This window comes from Bos taurus, chromosome X (assembly GCF_002263795.3).
Source record: "Bos taurus isolate L1 Dominette 01449 registration number 42190680 breed Hereford chromosome X, ARS-UCD2.0, whole genome shotgun sequence".
Classification (NCBI taxonomy): Eukaryota; Metazoa; Chordata; class Mammalia; order Artiodactyla; family Bovidae; genus Bos; species Bos taurus.
The window spans coordinates 98797126-98815379 of record NC_037357.1 but is presented as its reverse complement, the minus strand read 5'-3'; the positions used below and the strand labels follow the sequence as shown (position 1 = coordinate 98815379).

The following is an 18254-nucleotide window of genomic DNA, read 5'->3' as shown; positions in this document are numbered from 1 at the left end:
AATATACCTTGTTTATTGGTTACGTTATTGAAAATGGAGAGTCCATGTTTATGAAGGAAACCTTGTTTTCATCTGTCCATTAATTTTTTCCTATCCCTGAAGACTGGAGGTGTGCACTGTAACAGATCTGTTACATGAAACTTATCTTACTAAATTTATCTTTTGCAAAGAGTAACAGACCGTAGGCATGTTTTCTTTTCCCAATTATACTATGGATTGAAAGGCAGACTAGTGACTTTTATTTGCATCCGAGACACGGTCAGAAGAAGGTGTTACTGTGGTCTAGGGTTTTCTGGGCTCAAAGCTTCCCTGAGGATCTTAATTTTGTCTTCTCTCAGGCCTGTCTACAAGCAGTCCCAACTCTTCCCATGAAAGCCCCACTGAGATCACAGCAAAAGAAAGCAACATTCTGGAGATAACTGCTTAACAAATTTTCGTCACTGCTTTTTCTTATAATACTATAATGAACTACTGATAAAACACCGGTAGCATGGAAAATTTGGCTCCAAAGTGCTGCCAACAGACCTTTGGCGGTGGGGAGCCGTGGTCTGCGAGCCAGATCCCCGTGGGTGACTCTTCAATCCCTCTGGCCGGGGGTGAGGGGGCCTTTCCCCCTTCATTTGCAGCGCGAGCGAGGGGATCCGGGCCGGCAGCGCAGGCCTGGCCTAGGGCGGCGCCCGAGCCCCGGGGCACGGGGCCGGCAACTGCTCTCCGAGGGCGCTCCTCGCGGAGGCCATTACTTCCAGCAGTGCAAAAAGTATGCTTTCTTCGGAGGGCGGAGGTCAGGAGCCTTGCGCCGCCTCCTGGCGACGTGACCTTTAACAGGCCCTCCAGGGCCCGGGACACGCGGAGCACAGGATGCCGGAGCCGCGGTCGGGGACCACCCCGGAGCTCCTGGGCAGCCAAAGGCCGTCCATGGCGTCCTAGCTCACTGCTCACGCCCGCCGCGGGCGATGACGGACCTCGCCCTTCCCCACCGTTCCCCTCCCCCTCCCGAGCCCGCCGCGGCTCGCGAGCTGACACAGTCCGAACCCTCCATTCTCTGCCCCACTATATTTAACTGGCACAACCTAACCCGCTGCTCCCTCTCGGTGACAACCCTTCACCCGGACAGACGGACCCAGCAGCCAACCATCGGTCAGAATTGGCGGGCCTCCTGCTCCCTGTAGGTGGTGGCCTCGGTGGGCGGGGCTCGGGCAGCTAGCAAGTTCAGTGGAGCCACGGCTGACGTGAGTCAACAAAGGTCACGTGAAGCGAGCCGGGCATTTCGATTGGCTGCATCAGCCGGGCAGGGAGGGGGGGTCACGGCGGCGGCGTGGGGTTCGCTGTGTGACACAATTACAACAACTTTGTGCTGGTGCCGGGGAAGTTTGTTTCTCCAACGAATTCCCCCCACATCCCTCAACCCCGCACGCTCCGGCCGTTCCCGCCGCCCCCGCCCGTGGCTGCCCCTCGCCCGCCCCCGCGATGTGACCCAACAAGCCGAGCCGCCGCCGCTGCCGACCCGGGGGCTCCGCAACCCCAACCGCCACCGCCTTCACCGCCGCCGCGTTGGGATTTTTCGTCGCTGCCGCCCGCGGCGGAGGAGGAGGTGGCGATAAAGTTGGTGTGCGGGTCCCGCGCGGAGGTTGGGGGCGTCGTTGCGGGCCCCGGCCCGCGGGGGGGTGTCGGCGTCGGAGTTGTGAATTCGCTGCGTTTCCATGAAATCCAGCGGAGTGTCGCTCGCTACCGCCGCCGCTGCCGCCGCCGCTTTCGGTGATGAGGAAAAGAAAATGGCGGCGGGAAAAGCGAGCGGGGAGAGCGAGGAGGCGTCCCCGAGCCTGACAGCCGAGGAGAGAGAGGCGCTCGGCGGACTGGATAGGTATGGGTCGCCGTCACCCACCCGCCCGGTCTGCTCCGGACGGTTGGCGCCTCTCTCCGGGGAGGCCCGAGCGCGGTTCGCCTCTGGCGGCGGCGGGGCGGGCACCTGGGCTTGGCGCTCTCGGTGCCGTATCCGCCGCCGCCGCCGGGGCCTCGGGATCGTGCAGGGATGGGTCGGGAGGGTTGCTGGAGCTCTAACGAGCCGCGTGTGTCTCTCCCCACAGCCGCCTCTTCGGGTTCGTAAGGTTTCATGAAGATGGCGCCAGGACGAAGGCCCTACTGGGCAAGGTAAGGCAGCCGCGGGCTGGAGTGCGGACACGGTCTCCCCGGCCGGCGCCCCGCTCGTCCCGGGCCCCGCGGCTCGGCCGGCGCTCATTGTGGCCGCGAACGAGGGCCGAGGGGCTTCCGGAAAACTATTTTCTGCTTTTGGTCTCCCCTTACCACCGGATCCCTCGCTTGCTCCCTTGCGAAATCGCTCTCTCCTCTCGTAGCTGGAGGAACAGAGACGGCAGCGCTTTGGGGCCGAGCTCAACTGGGTCGACAAAACTGCCTGTTATTTTACGGCTTTTGGAGGGTCAACCGATGATCTCTCCGAGGTGCCTGTTTAGGGTCAAAGGCTCGTAAATGTGTGCGGATTTCCCCACATTTCCGACTTACTTGCCTCCCTTGGTTTTTCTTCTTTTTCTCCAGGTAGGCTGTTCGGGAAATGTACTGTTAACCCAACGTTTGGGGTTTTCTTGTGTCCCCGCTCCCAGAAGGAAAGTTGCACGTAGTTTAGGGCGGTGAAGAGTTTGCATGGGGCTGTTGACAGGCATCTCAAGGGGTACGATGTTTTACCTGAAGTTGGGTGACTTGTTTACTTTTTGAGTCTTTCTGCTCTAGAAATCTTGCAGTTACTTATGAATGTGTTTTCTCCTTGGAGCCTCGTTCCCTGTGTTTTTCACAGGGGAGGCCGAGGGAAATTCGGGGTGCAGTCTCTGTTTATTTGTGTGGAAAGTTGTTGGCACTGTCATTTAGTTAAGTAATGGCTGCTCCTGTCGGCCCAAGATGGCGGGACAGGGTGGGAGGAGAAAGTGAAGGGGGGGGTTTGGGGGAGGGAGGAGAGGTAAACATGGAAATAAATAGTAGCGATGAATAGGCCTCTCCTTCGGAGTGTGTAACTCGGTGGGTGATTAATAAAAATTATCCAAGATTATTTGCATCTAGCATTCTTGCACCTTTCTCAAGCTTGGGAGCCGCATTCATAAGCCTGGTAAATGCTTATCAACCTGTAGCACATTTAGTTATCCATCCGTAAGCTATTGAACAAAGGCAGTGGAGTCTCGATCTGTCTGCATCAGTTTGTGTCTCTTGACCAGAATCTGATCGAAATGATATTTGAATGCTCGGTTCTTAATTGGGACCGTGAAACTTGGAGTGTGCCGCGATAGGTGTTGCATCCATTAAACATTTTCTTTTCTAGCTGAAATCAGTAGCTTTGCATTTGATACCTGGCTTTATTGTTGCAATTGAGAAGGAAGTTTGAAATAACTAAAGCCTTGCATTTTATTCTTAAGTTGATTTAAGAAAAAATACGGTTATCTCGAATTTTTGTCTGCAGTTTGGAGTCACTAATTCCTTTTATCTGTAATTACACTTCTGTTTTTGTTTCAAAGTAACTTATGTGTAAGGGGTTTCGAACACAATAATGACCCAAAAGCTAGACTGAAATAATCCTTTTCAGTAAGCTCAGTCCCTTTGATCCATAGAGAAAAGTTGAATTAAACTTTGACTATGTAGGTATTAATTGGCTTCATTAAAACTATCGCCGGAAAAATGAATAGCGACTAGCTCTGAAATGATTTAAGCATAAATGATTTAAACCTTGAAATTTCTTTTCAACCTGCGTATTTAAAATATTTTACTTAAAAATACTTAACTACTGTCAAAGTTGTCATTCCAAAAGATTAAGGAAAATATTTAAATTTAAGAAGCATTGTATTTTGGAGTGATTATCTCCGGTCTGGTAGGGGGTTGGTAAAATGGTCCGCAAATATAATACATTTGGAATAGTTTGGCCAAATCTATTGTTTTGGTTAGGGTAATAATAAATGGAATCTGATGTTATACGTGGATAATGTGTAAAATGCTAGTTGATTTTATGTCTCAGAATGCTTGTATTTAGATGGATTCACAGTGAGTGGATCGTGCTTAACATTGTATTTCAGATTGTAATATTGATCTGTAGTTATTATGCACTACTGACTTTAAATTGTAAAGTAACATTTTCAAGTATTTGTGAAAATGTGCTTTACTTTCTTGATGTTTGACTGCAGTAACATAAATGAGAAACTTGTTAAGGTTCATTATATTTTGTGGCAGAATGAAGGCTTCATCAAATACTGGGTAATTTGATAAACTACTAAGTATTTTGTTGAGCTAAAGGAGAAGAAAAAATCTTCATTACTTCAGACCCCATGCCTGTGAGGTCCTATTTAGGTCAAGACTCATTAGCCTTAACATTAAAATAAAACATTCTAGAGTATGTGCTTGCAATCGCAAGCAGTTCTTGGTTGCATCTTTGTGAGCTTGAACATAACAGTGAAATGTGTAATGTAAAGCTTGATATTTTATGATCTCTCACCATGAGTTTGAATTGGATTCTGAATAGAATGAATGAGCTGGAATCTTGCTATAGGAAGTATTGAATTATTTAGTTTCATCCATCTTTTGAACAGCCCTGGTAAACAGTATGTTTTTTTGTGAAATGTTGAGCTGTGTTGGTTTCAGAATTCTTAATCCCTGAAAGTCTTAAAGATGAGAGCTGGCTTTTCTTTGTTGGGGTAGGTTCAGGCTACTTACCTAAGGGCAGATACTGGAATTAAATAAATCACAGGACTCTTTAGCTATGATTTTTGTCATTACCCCATCTGGCCGTCCGCCCATCAAATTTAGTTGGCACCTTGTATAACTTTTCTTTCTGACAGAAACTTGGCTCTTACTACTTGCTTTTAACATTTATTCATATACAATATTGAATATTCTTTCAAGTTTTTAAATTAGGTTTTAAAAAAGGTTGACTCTTGACCTAAAAGATTTGGTAAGTTTAAAACATTTACTAATAAGTATCTCTTCTTTCCCCAAACTTGTAGGTTCCTTTTCTAGTTGGGAGGATACTTTATCCAAACTGCTTTCTTTTAGTAGCTGAATGCATTTGTCAGACTAATTTATATTGGAGTCATTGAAAGAATTTCTGTTTGAATGATTTCCATTTGATATACAACGCTTGGGGGTTTGGATTAAAGAGAAATTAGTAGTACAGTGTATTATTTTGTAGTAGTACCTTTAAAATATCTTGAAAAGATTGTTAACAGCAAGTGGTTGCTTAATCAGAGCTCTTGAAATATAGCATGATCTTGACCAATTTTTTCTTTAATGCTGACCATCTTTTGTTATCATAATTCAAGACTCTTATTTTTTTAATTACAGTGGAGTTACTGAAAAGTAATTAAGTGAAACATTTTAACAGGAATTAACTATGGTGACTTAGCACATTTTAAAAAATCTTTTGGGTTATTCTTGTTTTCAGTTAATAAGGATTTGCGTTAAAATATATGTTAATATAGAGCATGAATATATTGATAGTGATACTACATCTGTATTTATAGTAATTATATAGTGCTAAAGGGTTGGAATCTTTTGTCAAGAAACTATGCTAAAATACATAGTTGTTCACTTTGAAGTACCTTTATATCATTTTTAAGTTTGTGTTAAATACTCTTCTTGGGATTTTTTTTTTTTTTTTTTGTAATTCTTTTAATCAATAGATTATGTAGAATACCTGGAAGTAATCTCTCCCTCATTGCAAGCAGATTCTTTACTGTCTTAGCCACCAGGGAGGCCCATGGTGGCTAAAATGTATGTACTTAAAAAAAATACGTTCTTCTTTTTCCTAGGAGATAATTAGCATGAAAATAGTTGGAATTTAAAATTCCGGGGGTAGTGGAAGTAGGTTAAGATCCATTAAAGCATATATTTTCCTAAATTTGGTTTGCTTGCATGTTAGTGACTAAACTACCACTGTGGTAGTGCTCAGTTGTGTCCGACTCTTTGCGACCCTATGGACTGTAGCCCACCAGGCTCTTCTGCCCATGGGATTTCCCAGGCAAGAATACTGGAGTGGGGTGCCATTTCCTACTCCTGGGGATCTTCCCAACCCAGGGATGGAACCTACGTTTCTAAAGTCTCCTGCATTGGTGGGCAGATTCTTTACCTCTAGCGCCACCTGGGAAGCCCAATGTATATGGTAAGGGAAAATTATTAGGTCAGTTGTAGAAGGTGACTTTTTATACTATAATATTTGGATGTTGATACTTAAAATTATATTCTATGTATGTGTTTTGTTTACTGGCACTTTTAAAGGAATATATTCATTTCCACCGCTAAAAGAGATGAGTGTTTGGGTTACAAAAGTAACCGCAGAATAATGTCACACTTCTCTGTTTCAAAATTAGGTTTTTAATTTGATGCATCTTATAAAAGTATTTTTAAGTTTGGAAAGTTGTCTTGTAAGTTATAGTCATTGTTATTTACCTGGACAAAGTCTCAGGCAATTGCTATACATTTCCTAAGATTTTGATACATTTCTGGTAATAAAGCTATAGTAAGAGATTATAGAAAGTGCTTGCTTATCTGGCCACACATTAGAATTGCAGGAATATATAAACATGCACTTAAAGTTCTGAATTCTTTCCCCTCACCGGATAACTCTTTTTGTAGAATCAATTACAAATTGAAATGACAGAGGAACATTTAACTGCCACCTCTGTACATTTCAGGTTGTTAAAAACTGTGAGAGATGAGTTTTTGTGATGTAGGTGGTAAAGTGGAATGGTGGGCTATGCACTTTGAACCAAAGTGAAGGTTCAGTGCTTGGCTAGCTACAGAGTAAAAATATCTTTTTATGACTTGATTATGTAACATTTAGTTTTTATATATGTAATAATAGTATTATTTTGCAGATTTGAAAAAGTTTACTTTTGGTTAAGCTTACTTTGAAACTCATTGTGATGCTTTGAACTCTTTGCAATTGATGTTAATTAAAACACTGTGAATTAATATTTTTGAAATGTATCCAGAGAACTAATTTATGTTACAAAAACACCACTAGGTTGTCAAAGAATTGAAATGGTGGTTATTTAAGGCCCACATGTATTTATTTGTAAACTAGTTAATTAATGAAGTTTAATTGAGAGTCCCTTCGACTGCAAGGAGATCCAACCAGTCCATTCTGAAGGAGATCAGCCCTGGGATTTCTTTGGAAGGAATGATGCTAAAGCTGAAACTCCAGTACTTTGGCCACCTTGTGCGAAGAGTTGACTCATTGGAAAAGACTCTGATGCTGGGAGGGATTGGGGGCAGGAAGAGAAGGGGACGACAGAGGATGAGATGGCTGGATGGCATCACTGACTCGATGGACATGAGTCTGAGTGAACTCCCGGAGTTGGTGATGGACAGGGAGGCCTGGCCATGGCAGCACGCCATTCGTGGGGTTGCAAAGAGTCGGACACGACTGAGCGACTGAACTGAACTGAACTGAATGAATACATGATCGACAGTCTTATGTACTCATATCAAACAAAGCCTCACATACAATTTTACCAGTTTTCTCTACTGGTTTGTAATTTGTCAATGGTAAATTAAAGCAACAAATACTTGAGTACACTGAATACAAGTCGTCTATTCAGGAAATATGGAGATAATGAAGATATCCCTTGTTTGCATTGAAAACTTACAGCTCCCTTAAAGGGTGAGATAAGTATGAGGAGGACTATCACAAAAACATCAGTGGTGGTAGGAAAGTGGAGTATCCTGAAGGTTTACGATACAGATCAATTTAACAATTTACAAGTTAGAAAGGCTTTTTTTTTTTTTTTTTGGCCATCCATAAAAACATTGATTAGCAAGCATGCACAAAAGCAGTCACAGGAACCTGTTTGTGAAGCTTAACGGATTACCAGTGTCTATCAGGGGCCTTGCTGGAAAGGTGCTTTGGTGGCACCTGTTACATGCAGTGTTGCCAGCAGTAGACATTAGCCCCAGAATCACCTGATCAGTGGTGGAACACAGGGCTGGATGGGACTCTTCGGCTGTGTGTGCACTGTGGACAGTATTGGGATCCTGGATTTGCTGATTCTTAGGCCCTTTTATGCAAAAGTGGAGATGCCTTTGTAGTGTTTCGAGCCAAGCCACATTAACTTGAATATCATTCACTGCACTAATGAAAACTTACTTCTGACATTCCTTATGCTTCCTAACACATTCTCCTGACTAAAGTAAAGGCAGGAGAAGCATTGGCTTTATAGGGTTCTGTCCTGGCTCCTGTCTTCCTCAGGTTTCTTCTTTGTAGATTTAACTATTCTGGACTGTATATTCCTGATTTGGGAATTTCAAAAGTTAACTAAGAACCCCTGGATTTTAGATTATTGGAGTTAACTTGAAAAATTATCTAATAGTTGCTAGGTTAAAATTAATGAAAGCGCATGAGACTTAGCATATCCTGATATATTTCATTTTTTTCTTGAAACATTTAATGAGAATTTATATTATGTAACATATTCTGTATCAGACATTTAAAACTCATTTATTTCATTAGTATTTTACAATACATGAGTTAAATGGGGAAGGGGTGTTCACATTTGTGAGATAATTGCACAGTGGCTTCTGGGCTAGCTTGATTTACAGACACCCTTTTCCATTTATCTGGTCATTTGTTTCAACAAATTATGTACTTTGAACACCAGACCCCAGTAGAGAAAGACAAACCAGGCTCTTAGCTCCTCGTACCTGGGGACTCTTGTAATCTGCACCTTCTTTCCCTAGATAGGTAGTGCTGGAGATGGGCAGGACATTGATGGCTCCCGCAGAAGCACTCCTTGCTTTCTCGGATCCCCATTTTCAGTTTACTCTTGGGGCAGTTGTGAGTTCAGTTTCAAAGTTCTACCTGCCATTGGGCCTTAGTAGAATGTCTCCTATTAATAGGATTGGGCTTGTTTCTTGATTGTGTTTATTGGAGATGGTATTTCTTGACTTCTTTATTAGCAAGGCATCTTTTAATTTTGTTTAGGAGCGCATGGTTTACAATCAGATTTTTGCTTTTAGCAGATGTTCAGACTGTCATCTACTGTGTTTTCTTTCACTCTTCTCATTTTGTAGTAATGGTTACCTTTGTTATGAGTTCTTAACTTGAGATCCTTGAATGAACGTTCATGGGTCAACTTAAGGAATTTTCTGACCAAGTTTTGGTAAGATATTCAAGAAGTAGTTAAATAATAATCATGTTTGTAGTACAAAACAGCCCTAGGGTGAGGAGGAGGGGAGATTGTAAACTAGATTTCTCCGCTGTTGTGAGTTTGTATTTTAACCTTAGATGTGCATTACCTTAAAAATAAATAAGCACGCTGATAATGAGTATACAAGAATTATATTTTGACTGATTAAAGATGGGTTTTATACTAGTGTGTGTATAGTTAGAGATACCTGTCAAGTCTTTTTTGTCGGGTTAGGATACTTCTCATCTTCATGGGCCTTCAGTCAGGATAGGGGTAAATGAAGTAGAGATGTGTATACTGTTTGGTCCCATTTCTTTCTTTGCTCACCCTCACCCTGGTCCTGTTTCTTTGCATTTATTTACATGGCTGTACTCTTTCTTCATTTTGATCTTTAGCATCTGTTTCACTGATGACTTTATTTTTGGGTTTAATTTGGCCCAGGATGACATTTGGGACCTAATTAAAAACTATAACCTGGAAGGGTGGGAGTAATTCCTTATTTAGAGAATTTTAGGTTTCTCAGCCAAATTATGGGCTGTTTGCCACTTCTGTAAGCTTTCACTTATTTTCTCTCACTCATTTCTTTCTTTTATCTTTACTTCTCTACATTTCAAAATACAGTCATCATTCTTTTGTGAATGTGTCCTTGTATTTTTGTGGTTTAGTCTGTGTGGTAGTATTTTGTCTGTTATAATAAATAAAATATACTACTACTAAGTTTATTCTCATGAACAAGGTTGGGCTTTGTTGTAGTTAAGCATATTATACTGGCTTCCCTGATGGATCAGATGATAAAGAATCCGCCTGCAATGCGGGAGACCTGGGTTCAATCCCTGGGTTGGGAAGATCCCCTGGATGAGGGCATGGCAACCCACTTCAGTATTCTTTCCTGGAGAATCCCCATGGCAAGTGTATTATATAAGATCATCTAGTTTATTTTAATTTAGAGCAATGGAAGGAACCATTAGATAAAGGACTCTTAAGATAAATTTATCTAAGGAATCCTTAGATAAAGATAAAGGATTGTTTTCCCACTAGATCTATTGTATTGTGTTCACTGGATCTTTTTCTTTAAAAAAAAGAAAGAAAACAGTGTATTAGAGGAAAGTTTCAGTATTTTGAAAAGCAGAAAAAATCAACCAGTCATCACCAATCATTACCCACCTTCAACAGTTTTCAGCTCATAATCTGTCTTGTTTCATCTGTATTTTACCCTGTGTTGCCATTATTGTGAAGGAAATCTCTTAATCCATAGATATTTCAGCTTGTCTCTGAAACATAGGGCTTCCCTCATAGCTTAGTCAGAAAAGAATCTGCCTGCAATGCCGGAGACCTGAGTTTGATTCCTGGATTGGGAAGATACCCTGGTGAAGGAAATGGCAACCCACTCCAGTATTCTTGCCTGGAGAATTCCATGGACAAAAGAGCCTGGCAGGCCACAGTCCATGGGGTTGCAAGAGTTGGACACGACTAAACGACGACAGCGACTGAAACATAGCCACAATGCCTTTATTACACATAAAAATGCCTTGTTTTTTTATTAGTTTTTGGTTGTGCTGAGTCTTCGTTGCTGCATGCGGGCTTTTTCTAGTTGTGGTGAGCAGAGGCTACTCTTTGTTGTGGGGCATGGGCTTAAAATAACTTCTTAATATCAAATATGATTGAGTCTTAATTTTTTTGCCTTATGGAAGTTAAGAATTAGTTGCTTGGGAAATAAGTAGCGAACAGATATTTAGCTGAATATATGTGAATTTGTATTATATTGTGGTAGAACTTTGTAATATTAATAGATACAATAATGATAAGATAATTTTTTCGAAGAACTTTGTGAATCTTGGTTGTTTGAGTCTGGATAGTTTATTATTATTTAGGGACAATTTATTTTTAAGATAAAATAGTTAAGCATTTTAGGTTTTAGAATTTCAGGTGTCAGAATGAAAACCAGAAAAGCTTTTACTTTGCTTGATTGGTTTGCGAAATAGTTGCTAAACTGCTGTGAGTGAGGGACTCTCCCAAGTCCTGGGGCAACAAGTAAGACTTGGCCTCTGCCCCTGCATCTGTGGAGAGAGATGGACAGAATGACTATTTGATATTGTAAGTGCCGTAATCAAGGTGTATATATAGAGTTCTTTGAGCTCTCAAATGATGGAGCAATTAAAACATTTAAAACTTTTGATTGTAGGTAGTTTAAACTATCCCTACAAATTCCCAACGTTTTGGAGCAGTTAATTTAGGCTGGAGAAGTGGGTAAGAGAAACTGCAGAAAGATGTTACATTTTGGTCTTGTTTATCAAACATGAATAGAATTTGAGCAAGAAGAATAAGAGGGCAGAGAGTTAGAGGTATAAAGTTGAATGGTGTTTGGGGAATTGTGAATAATTTAGTGTGGACCCAGAGAGATTAAGGTTGTCCTAATGGGATAGGTGATTGCAGCCATGAAATTAAAAGATGCTTACTCCTTGGAAGGAAAGTTATGACCAACCTGGATAGCATATTCAAAAGCAGAGACATTACTTTGCCAACAAAGGTCCATCTAGTCAAGGCTATGGTTTTTCCATTGGTCATGTATGGATGTGAGAGTTGGACTGTGAAGAAAGCTGAGCGCCAAAGAATTGATGCTTTTGACCTGTGGTGTTGGAGAAGACTCTTGAGAGTTCCTTGGACTGCAAGGAGATCCAACCAGCCCATTCTAAAGGAGATCAGCCCTGGGATTTCTTTGGAAGGACTGATGCTGAGGCTGAAACGCCAATACTTGGCCACCTCATTCTAAGAGTTGACTAATTGGAAAAGACCCTGATGCTGGGAGGGATTGGGGACAGGAGGAGAAGGGGACGACAGAGGATGAGATGGCTGGATGGCATCACCGACTTGATGGACGTGAGTTTGAGTGAACTCCAGGAGTAGGTGATGGACAGGGAGGCCTGGCGTGCTGCGATTCATGGGATTGCAAAGAGTCGGACACGACTGAGCGACTGAATTGAACTGAATGGGATAGGGAGGAGGTAATTGAGCGTGTGGCCCCCATCATTGTAGATGATAGGAAGCTTTGGGGAGTCACTGAACTCAACTCTCTAATCAGGGGAAGTGACATGACCAGGATATTATTGACTCCCGTGAGAGGGATAAAGTGGAGAGGAAAGGGATCCAGTTGTTAAATATTGATGGATAGATAAGACTACATGAATTTTAGAATAGAATTCTGCTGCTGCTTATTAGATGTATGATCTTTGGGCAAATTATTTTATCTTTCAGAGGCTCAATTTTCTTATCCGTAAAATGGAAGTGGTAATAGGTTTCTGTCAGGCTATAGCATTTTGTGTTAGGGAAAAAAGAGATGTAAAGTGCCTGGCAGTAGGTAGGCCTGGTGTGGAAGGAGCTCAGTACAAGATAATGTTACCATCTCGGAAAAGACAGTTTTAAAAGTGAGTCTATAGTTTAGGAAAGGGGTGGGGGAGACAGAGGCAGATTCGAGATCTCTTGAAAACACTCTTCCTTGACTTTCTTAACATCTGACTACTTTGGCTTTCTGCATCCCAGTCTGCTTTGCAAGGAAATTCTGTTCTAGATCTTTACTCTGTCTGCTCCCAACTTGCATGTATGCTTGACTGAACTTGATTACTTTACCTGGTATCTTGAAGACATCTTAAACTGAACATATGCATGCTGAATTTATCTTTGGTTTTGATGTTCCCTGTCTTAATAAGTGGCACTTATCATTTCCCTTGCCAGAAACCTTAGAGCTGTTTTTAACTCCTTTTTTTTCTTAGCAAGTCCTAATAGTCACCAAATCTTGACATTTCTACATCTTAAATTTCAAATCTGTTTGTTTTTCTCCATCCTCGATGCCACCATTCTAATTGCAGCCATGATCCGATCTTTGACTTTTGAAATACTTGCATGCAGATTTTTTTGAATAGGTATACTTGGAATAGTGCAAAATTGTAAATTACATAGAGGAAGTTGCAGTAAAAAGAGAATCTCCCACACCATCTCTGGGTTATGTATTTCTTAATCTCAGGCAGCCACTGATAAAAGCTTTGTTGGGTAACTTCATATTTCAACACATACAAGTATATTCTATTATATATCTTTTTCCCACACAAATGCTGCTGCTGCTAAGTTGCTTCAGTCGTATCTGACTGCGCGATCCCAGAGACGGCAGCCCACCAGGCTCCCCGTCCCTGGGATTCTCCAGGCAAATGAGACCATACTACATTAAGTTGTTAAAATGCTTTGTTAATTTTGCTGCTTGCCATATGAAAATATTACTTGTTTTTATATTGAATTGTCTTGGACTTGAGAGTTCTCTAATTCAAATAGTGAGATGTTGGTGAGGAGGTTGGTTTGGTTGATTAAGTTACTTTGAAGCCCTGTTAGTACTTTTATATATGGTATAAAAGGTAGAAATTCTTCAACTGCAAAATTTTAATTGAAAGTATGTTCACATGTCTTTTCCTACGATAGCAGTTGCTTAATTTTATATGCTGTGAACTCAGTTGAAGTAATTGGCAAAATTTGCCTTCATATTTTGATTTTATTGGTACCACTGATTCTGAGGTTCCGTGAATACTGATTTAATTTACTCCCTGAATGTTTAAAGAAGTAGCCATAGTTTATACCACTTAATATCTTATATTTGCAGGAGTCACTCACCTTCTTGACTTATTCTTGATTTTTATTATAGAAAAAGAAAAATAGGTAAACTTGTATTCTTGATTAGTCATAAACAGTACAGGGCTTAATGTTTTGTTACGGGCCTCCCTGGTGGCTCAGACGGTAACGAATCTGCCTGCAATGCAGGAGATACAGGTTCCATCCCTGGGTCAGGAAGATCTGGAGAAGGGAATGGCAACCACTCCAGTATTCTTGTCTGAAGAATCCTGTGGATAGAAGAGCCTGTCCATGGGGTTGCATAGAGTCGGACGTGACTGGGCAATTAACACTACTAGTATGTTATTTTATGTAGTCACTCAGTCTTGTCGAACTCTTTGTGACCCCACAGACTGTAGCCTGCCAGGCTCCTCTGTCCGTGGAATTCTCCAGGCAAGAATACTGGAGTGGGTTAACATTCCCTTCTCCAGGGGATCATCCTGGTCCAGGGATCAAACCCAGACCTCCTGCATTGCAGGCAGATTCTTTACTGTCTGAGCCACCAGGGAAGCTCTCTAGTGTGTTACTAACTTGTAGCAGAATACCTTTGTTTTCATTATATATTGACTGGTGGTGGAGTTGGAATGGTGGTACTTTAGTTATTTGAGGTTATTAACCATTTGAGGGCCAGTGTAGCTGTAGACATTTTGTATATGATTTTGGAGAGTGTGTGGTTTTCTTTGAAGCCGGACTGTGGACTCCATTGTTTTCAGCTATTTAGTTTTCTCTATTCTTGGGTAGAAGTGTTAACAACAGGAGTGTGCTGAGAGGAATGAAAAGCGTTAATACCACTGGATTGGTTAGGCTTAAATGCCATGGTTTATATCACACTGTTCTGTGGTGTTCCATGATCACTGCCCATATTCTCTCAAATTCTCCTCTGCTGATTACAAGGGTGCTAGGGGAAGAGAATGTGAACTGATCCCTAGAGAACTTACTGCTCTAACTGGAAAAATTGTTTTAAGCACATGCTCCCTTAACATAGTTAATAGGCCTTAGAATTGTTTCTCAGCCTGGGTGTTCAAAATACTTGCTTGATTGGAAGGCTGTGTGATAAACTGGAAAGAACAGTGGATCAGAAAACTGAAGACCAGTGTTTGAGTCTGCTGCCTACTTTGTCAACTTGCTTAATTTTTATGGTCCCAGTTTCACCGTCTGTTAACATGAAGGGCTACTACTACTACTAAGTCGCTTCAGTCATGTCCGACTCTGTGCGACCCCATAGACGGCAGCCCACCAGGCTCCCCCGTCCCTGGGATTGATTACGAATTTCCAAAGTGACTGTCTAGCGTCAGAATTCTAGGTGGTGATTCATTTGAATTTTTAGGATTGATTCAATTTTGGAGATTTTGATCCAAAAGGAGGGCACAATGGAACTTTGTTCTGGATTGTAATTTTCTTTGATTTCAGCCTCAAGCTTTTAAGACCAGAAATGAATGCAGGTACATAATGTAACTGAGAATTGTATGTTTTGGTTAGTCTAATATGATAAATTATTCAGTTAGTCTTTGACTGATTTGAAAGTTAGCCTTATTTATTAATGGTGTTTTGACTTCTCCAAACTACTACTTTTTTATAGTTGGAATTATTTCTTAGGTCAGATCTGATGTTTCTAATTCTAGAACATGGGTATAATTACTGTGTGTTTACCTGTTTATTAGGAGCTCATGACAGGGCTAAATGAATTGTCAGACATGAATTGATAAGAAATGTCACAGTAAATATGTACTATTAGGTACAGATATTTGGGTGTTACAGATGGTAAGGCCCCTCAGTTTCCCTAAAAGTAGCAAGAATTGGCATTAATTGAGGCACTTTCCAATCTATTGACTGTGAACTTTTATTGTTGAATTTGGCTCTGTGTGTGTATATGTATGAGTATATTGTGATTATATGTTTACTCTAAGCTTGCTAGTCAAAAAGATAGGTCTGAAGTTTGTACCTTAGTTTCAGAGTATAACTCTTAAGGAGAAACTTCTTCTGTAACACTTTTTCAAAGTGTTTATCTATAAATGGATAGATAAGTGAGTCTTCTGTCATTGAAGATATTCAAGTTTGCTCATTGACACTACTTGGCCAGAATGTTGTAGACAGCATTCAGACATCAAAGGATAATGTTTACTGTTATCCGTAAAGATGATTCCACCCTTAGTCAGGATTCTGTGAAAAGAGGTAGCTGGATCCTCTTTGTTGGATTCGGTTGTCCTTATAGAAGTGGACAATACCATGACTGATTCATAATCGAGTGTATATATTTCTGTAAATGGCAATTTTTTTCTATTTGCTTTTTAAAAATTGACTGTTTATTTAGAAAAAATTATAGATTCACATGCACTTGTCAGTAATAAGAAATCCAGTACAATGTCATGACCAGGATATTGACATTGAGATAGTCAAGATACAGACCTGTTTATCACAAGTATCCATCATGTCCTTTAGAGCCATATTCACCCCCCCACCCCCAGTTTCTAACCCTTGGCAAGCACTGATCTATTCTGTTTCTATAATTTTGTCATTGAAAAAAAGTTATATAGGTGGGATCAGCGTATGTATCCTTATGTATAGTTTGTTCCTCCGTGTTATTGATGTACCATGGTTTCCTTAACCATTTACTTGTTGAAGGATACTTTGAGTTATTTTTAGTCTGTGGCTATTGTAAATAAAGTTGCTATGAATATTTTGTACAGGTGTTTTTGTGAGCCTAAGTTTTTCTGGGATAAATGTCCAAGAGTGCAGTTGCTGCTGGTTGCTTGTTTAGTCTTATGAAAAACTGCCGAATTGTTTTCCAGAGCAGCTCTACCATTTACATTCCCATCAGCAGTTTCCACCAGTGTTCTAGCTTTGTTGTACCCTTCCCAGCATTTGGTGTTATTGCTGTGTAGTGAGTGATAGCTCATTGTAGTTTTAATTTGCATTTCTCCAAAGGCCAGTGATGTTGAATGTCTTTCATGTCCTTATTTTCCTTCTGTATTCAGAAGGAAATATTCACCTCTGTGGTGAAATGTCTGTTCGTGTCTTTTAGATTATTGATTTGAGACCTTTCTTTTTCTTTGATGTACAAATTTAGTACTTTATATTTTCATTTCGGCACTGCTTTAGTAGTGTCCCACATATTCTCGTATTTTCATTCAGTTTTATGGGTTTTTAAATTTCCTCTTCAGTCCTTGGAATATTTAGTATTTAGTAGTGTGTTACGCAGCTTCTGAGTATTTGGAGATTTTCCTGTTTTCACTGTCACTGATTTTTAGTTTTACTGTGAGTGACTTTTTAGCTTGATTCTATTATGATAAGGACATTTACTCTGTATAATTTTCATTCTCTTAGTTGACATGTGTTTTATGACCCAGGATGAGGTCTATCTTGATGACCCTTCCATGTGTGCTTGAAATGAATGTGTATTCTGTTGGATGGAGTGTTATATACATGAGAATTCGATCTTTTTGGTGGATTTTATTGTCCAGTTTTTCTATATTCTTACTGATTTTCTGTCTAGTAGTTCTACCAATTAATGAGAGTGTGGTATTTCTAGATTTCCAACTGTAATTGTGGATTTGTCTGTTTTTCCTTTTATCAGTTTTTACTTCTTGTACTTTGAGGCTTTGTCATTTGATGTGTACGTAAGTTTGTCATATCTCCTGGTGGGTTGTTCCTTTTATCATTATGTAGTGTCTCTTTTGCTCTTGCTAAAATTGCTAGTAATTTTATTTACTCTTAAGTCTACTTTATTGATAATAATATTGCCACTCTGCTTTTTTTAAAAAAATCAATATTTACATGGTATGTCTTTTTCCATACTTTAACTTTACCTGTTGTATTTAAGACGGATTTTTTGGGGGGGGGGGGAGTACAACATATTGTTATATCATTTTAAAAAACCACTCTTCCCGTCTCTTTTAATTGGTATAGACTGTTTATACTTAAGGTAACTGTTGATATGTTAGAACTTCAAGTCTGCTTAGTACTATGGCTTGTTCCTCTTTCTGGTTTCTTTCATTCTTGCTGCTTTCCTCCTTGTGGGTTATGTGGATATATATTTTTTGATTCCATCTTGATTAGTAGTGTTTTTAAGTGTATCTCTTTGTATAGACTTTTTACTGGTGGTTCTCAGTACTGGAATATTCATATGTAATTTATCACTGTCTTCTGTTGTGGATGTTTTACTACTTCCAGTGAAGTGCAGTCCTTTACTTCCATTTAGGTACTTTTGTCTGCCCTCTTATGAAATATAATTTTCTTAAGTGTTTTCTCTTAGTAACATTGAACATCACACCAGATGGTGTGATAAATTTTGCTTCAACCAGCAAATATGATTTATGAAACTCATGCATTGTATAATATTCTTATTATACTTACTCATGATCTTATATATTCCAATGTTCTTTTTTCCTTTCTGAAGTCCCAGCCTTCTGCTTTCATTTCCTTTCTATTTAGAGA

General features: G+C 40.5%; 1 protein-coding gene across 8 annotated transcripts in view; it reads left to right on the top strand.

Moving 5' to 3' along the window:
• The first annotated feature begins 1340 nt into the window (after nt 1-1340).
• Nucleotides 1341-18254, top strand: part of KDM6A (lysine demethylase 6A) — a 179563-nt gene continuing 162649 nt past the window's right edge. For 7 of the 8 annotated variants that reach the window (XM_024987737.2, XM_024987736.2, XM_024987732.2 and 4 more), the window contains exons 1-2: nt 1341-1861; nt 2085-2148. In XM_024987737.2, coding sequence (XP_024843505.1) covers nt 1701-1861; nt 2085-2148 — 225 coding nt within the window. In that variant the 5' untranslated portion in view covers nt 1341-1700. The remainder of the gene's footprint in view (nt 1862-2084; nt 2149-18254) is intronic. The other variant, NM_001206575.1, reaches the window with a different exon arrangement.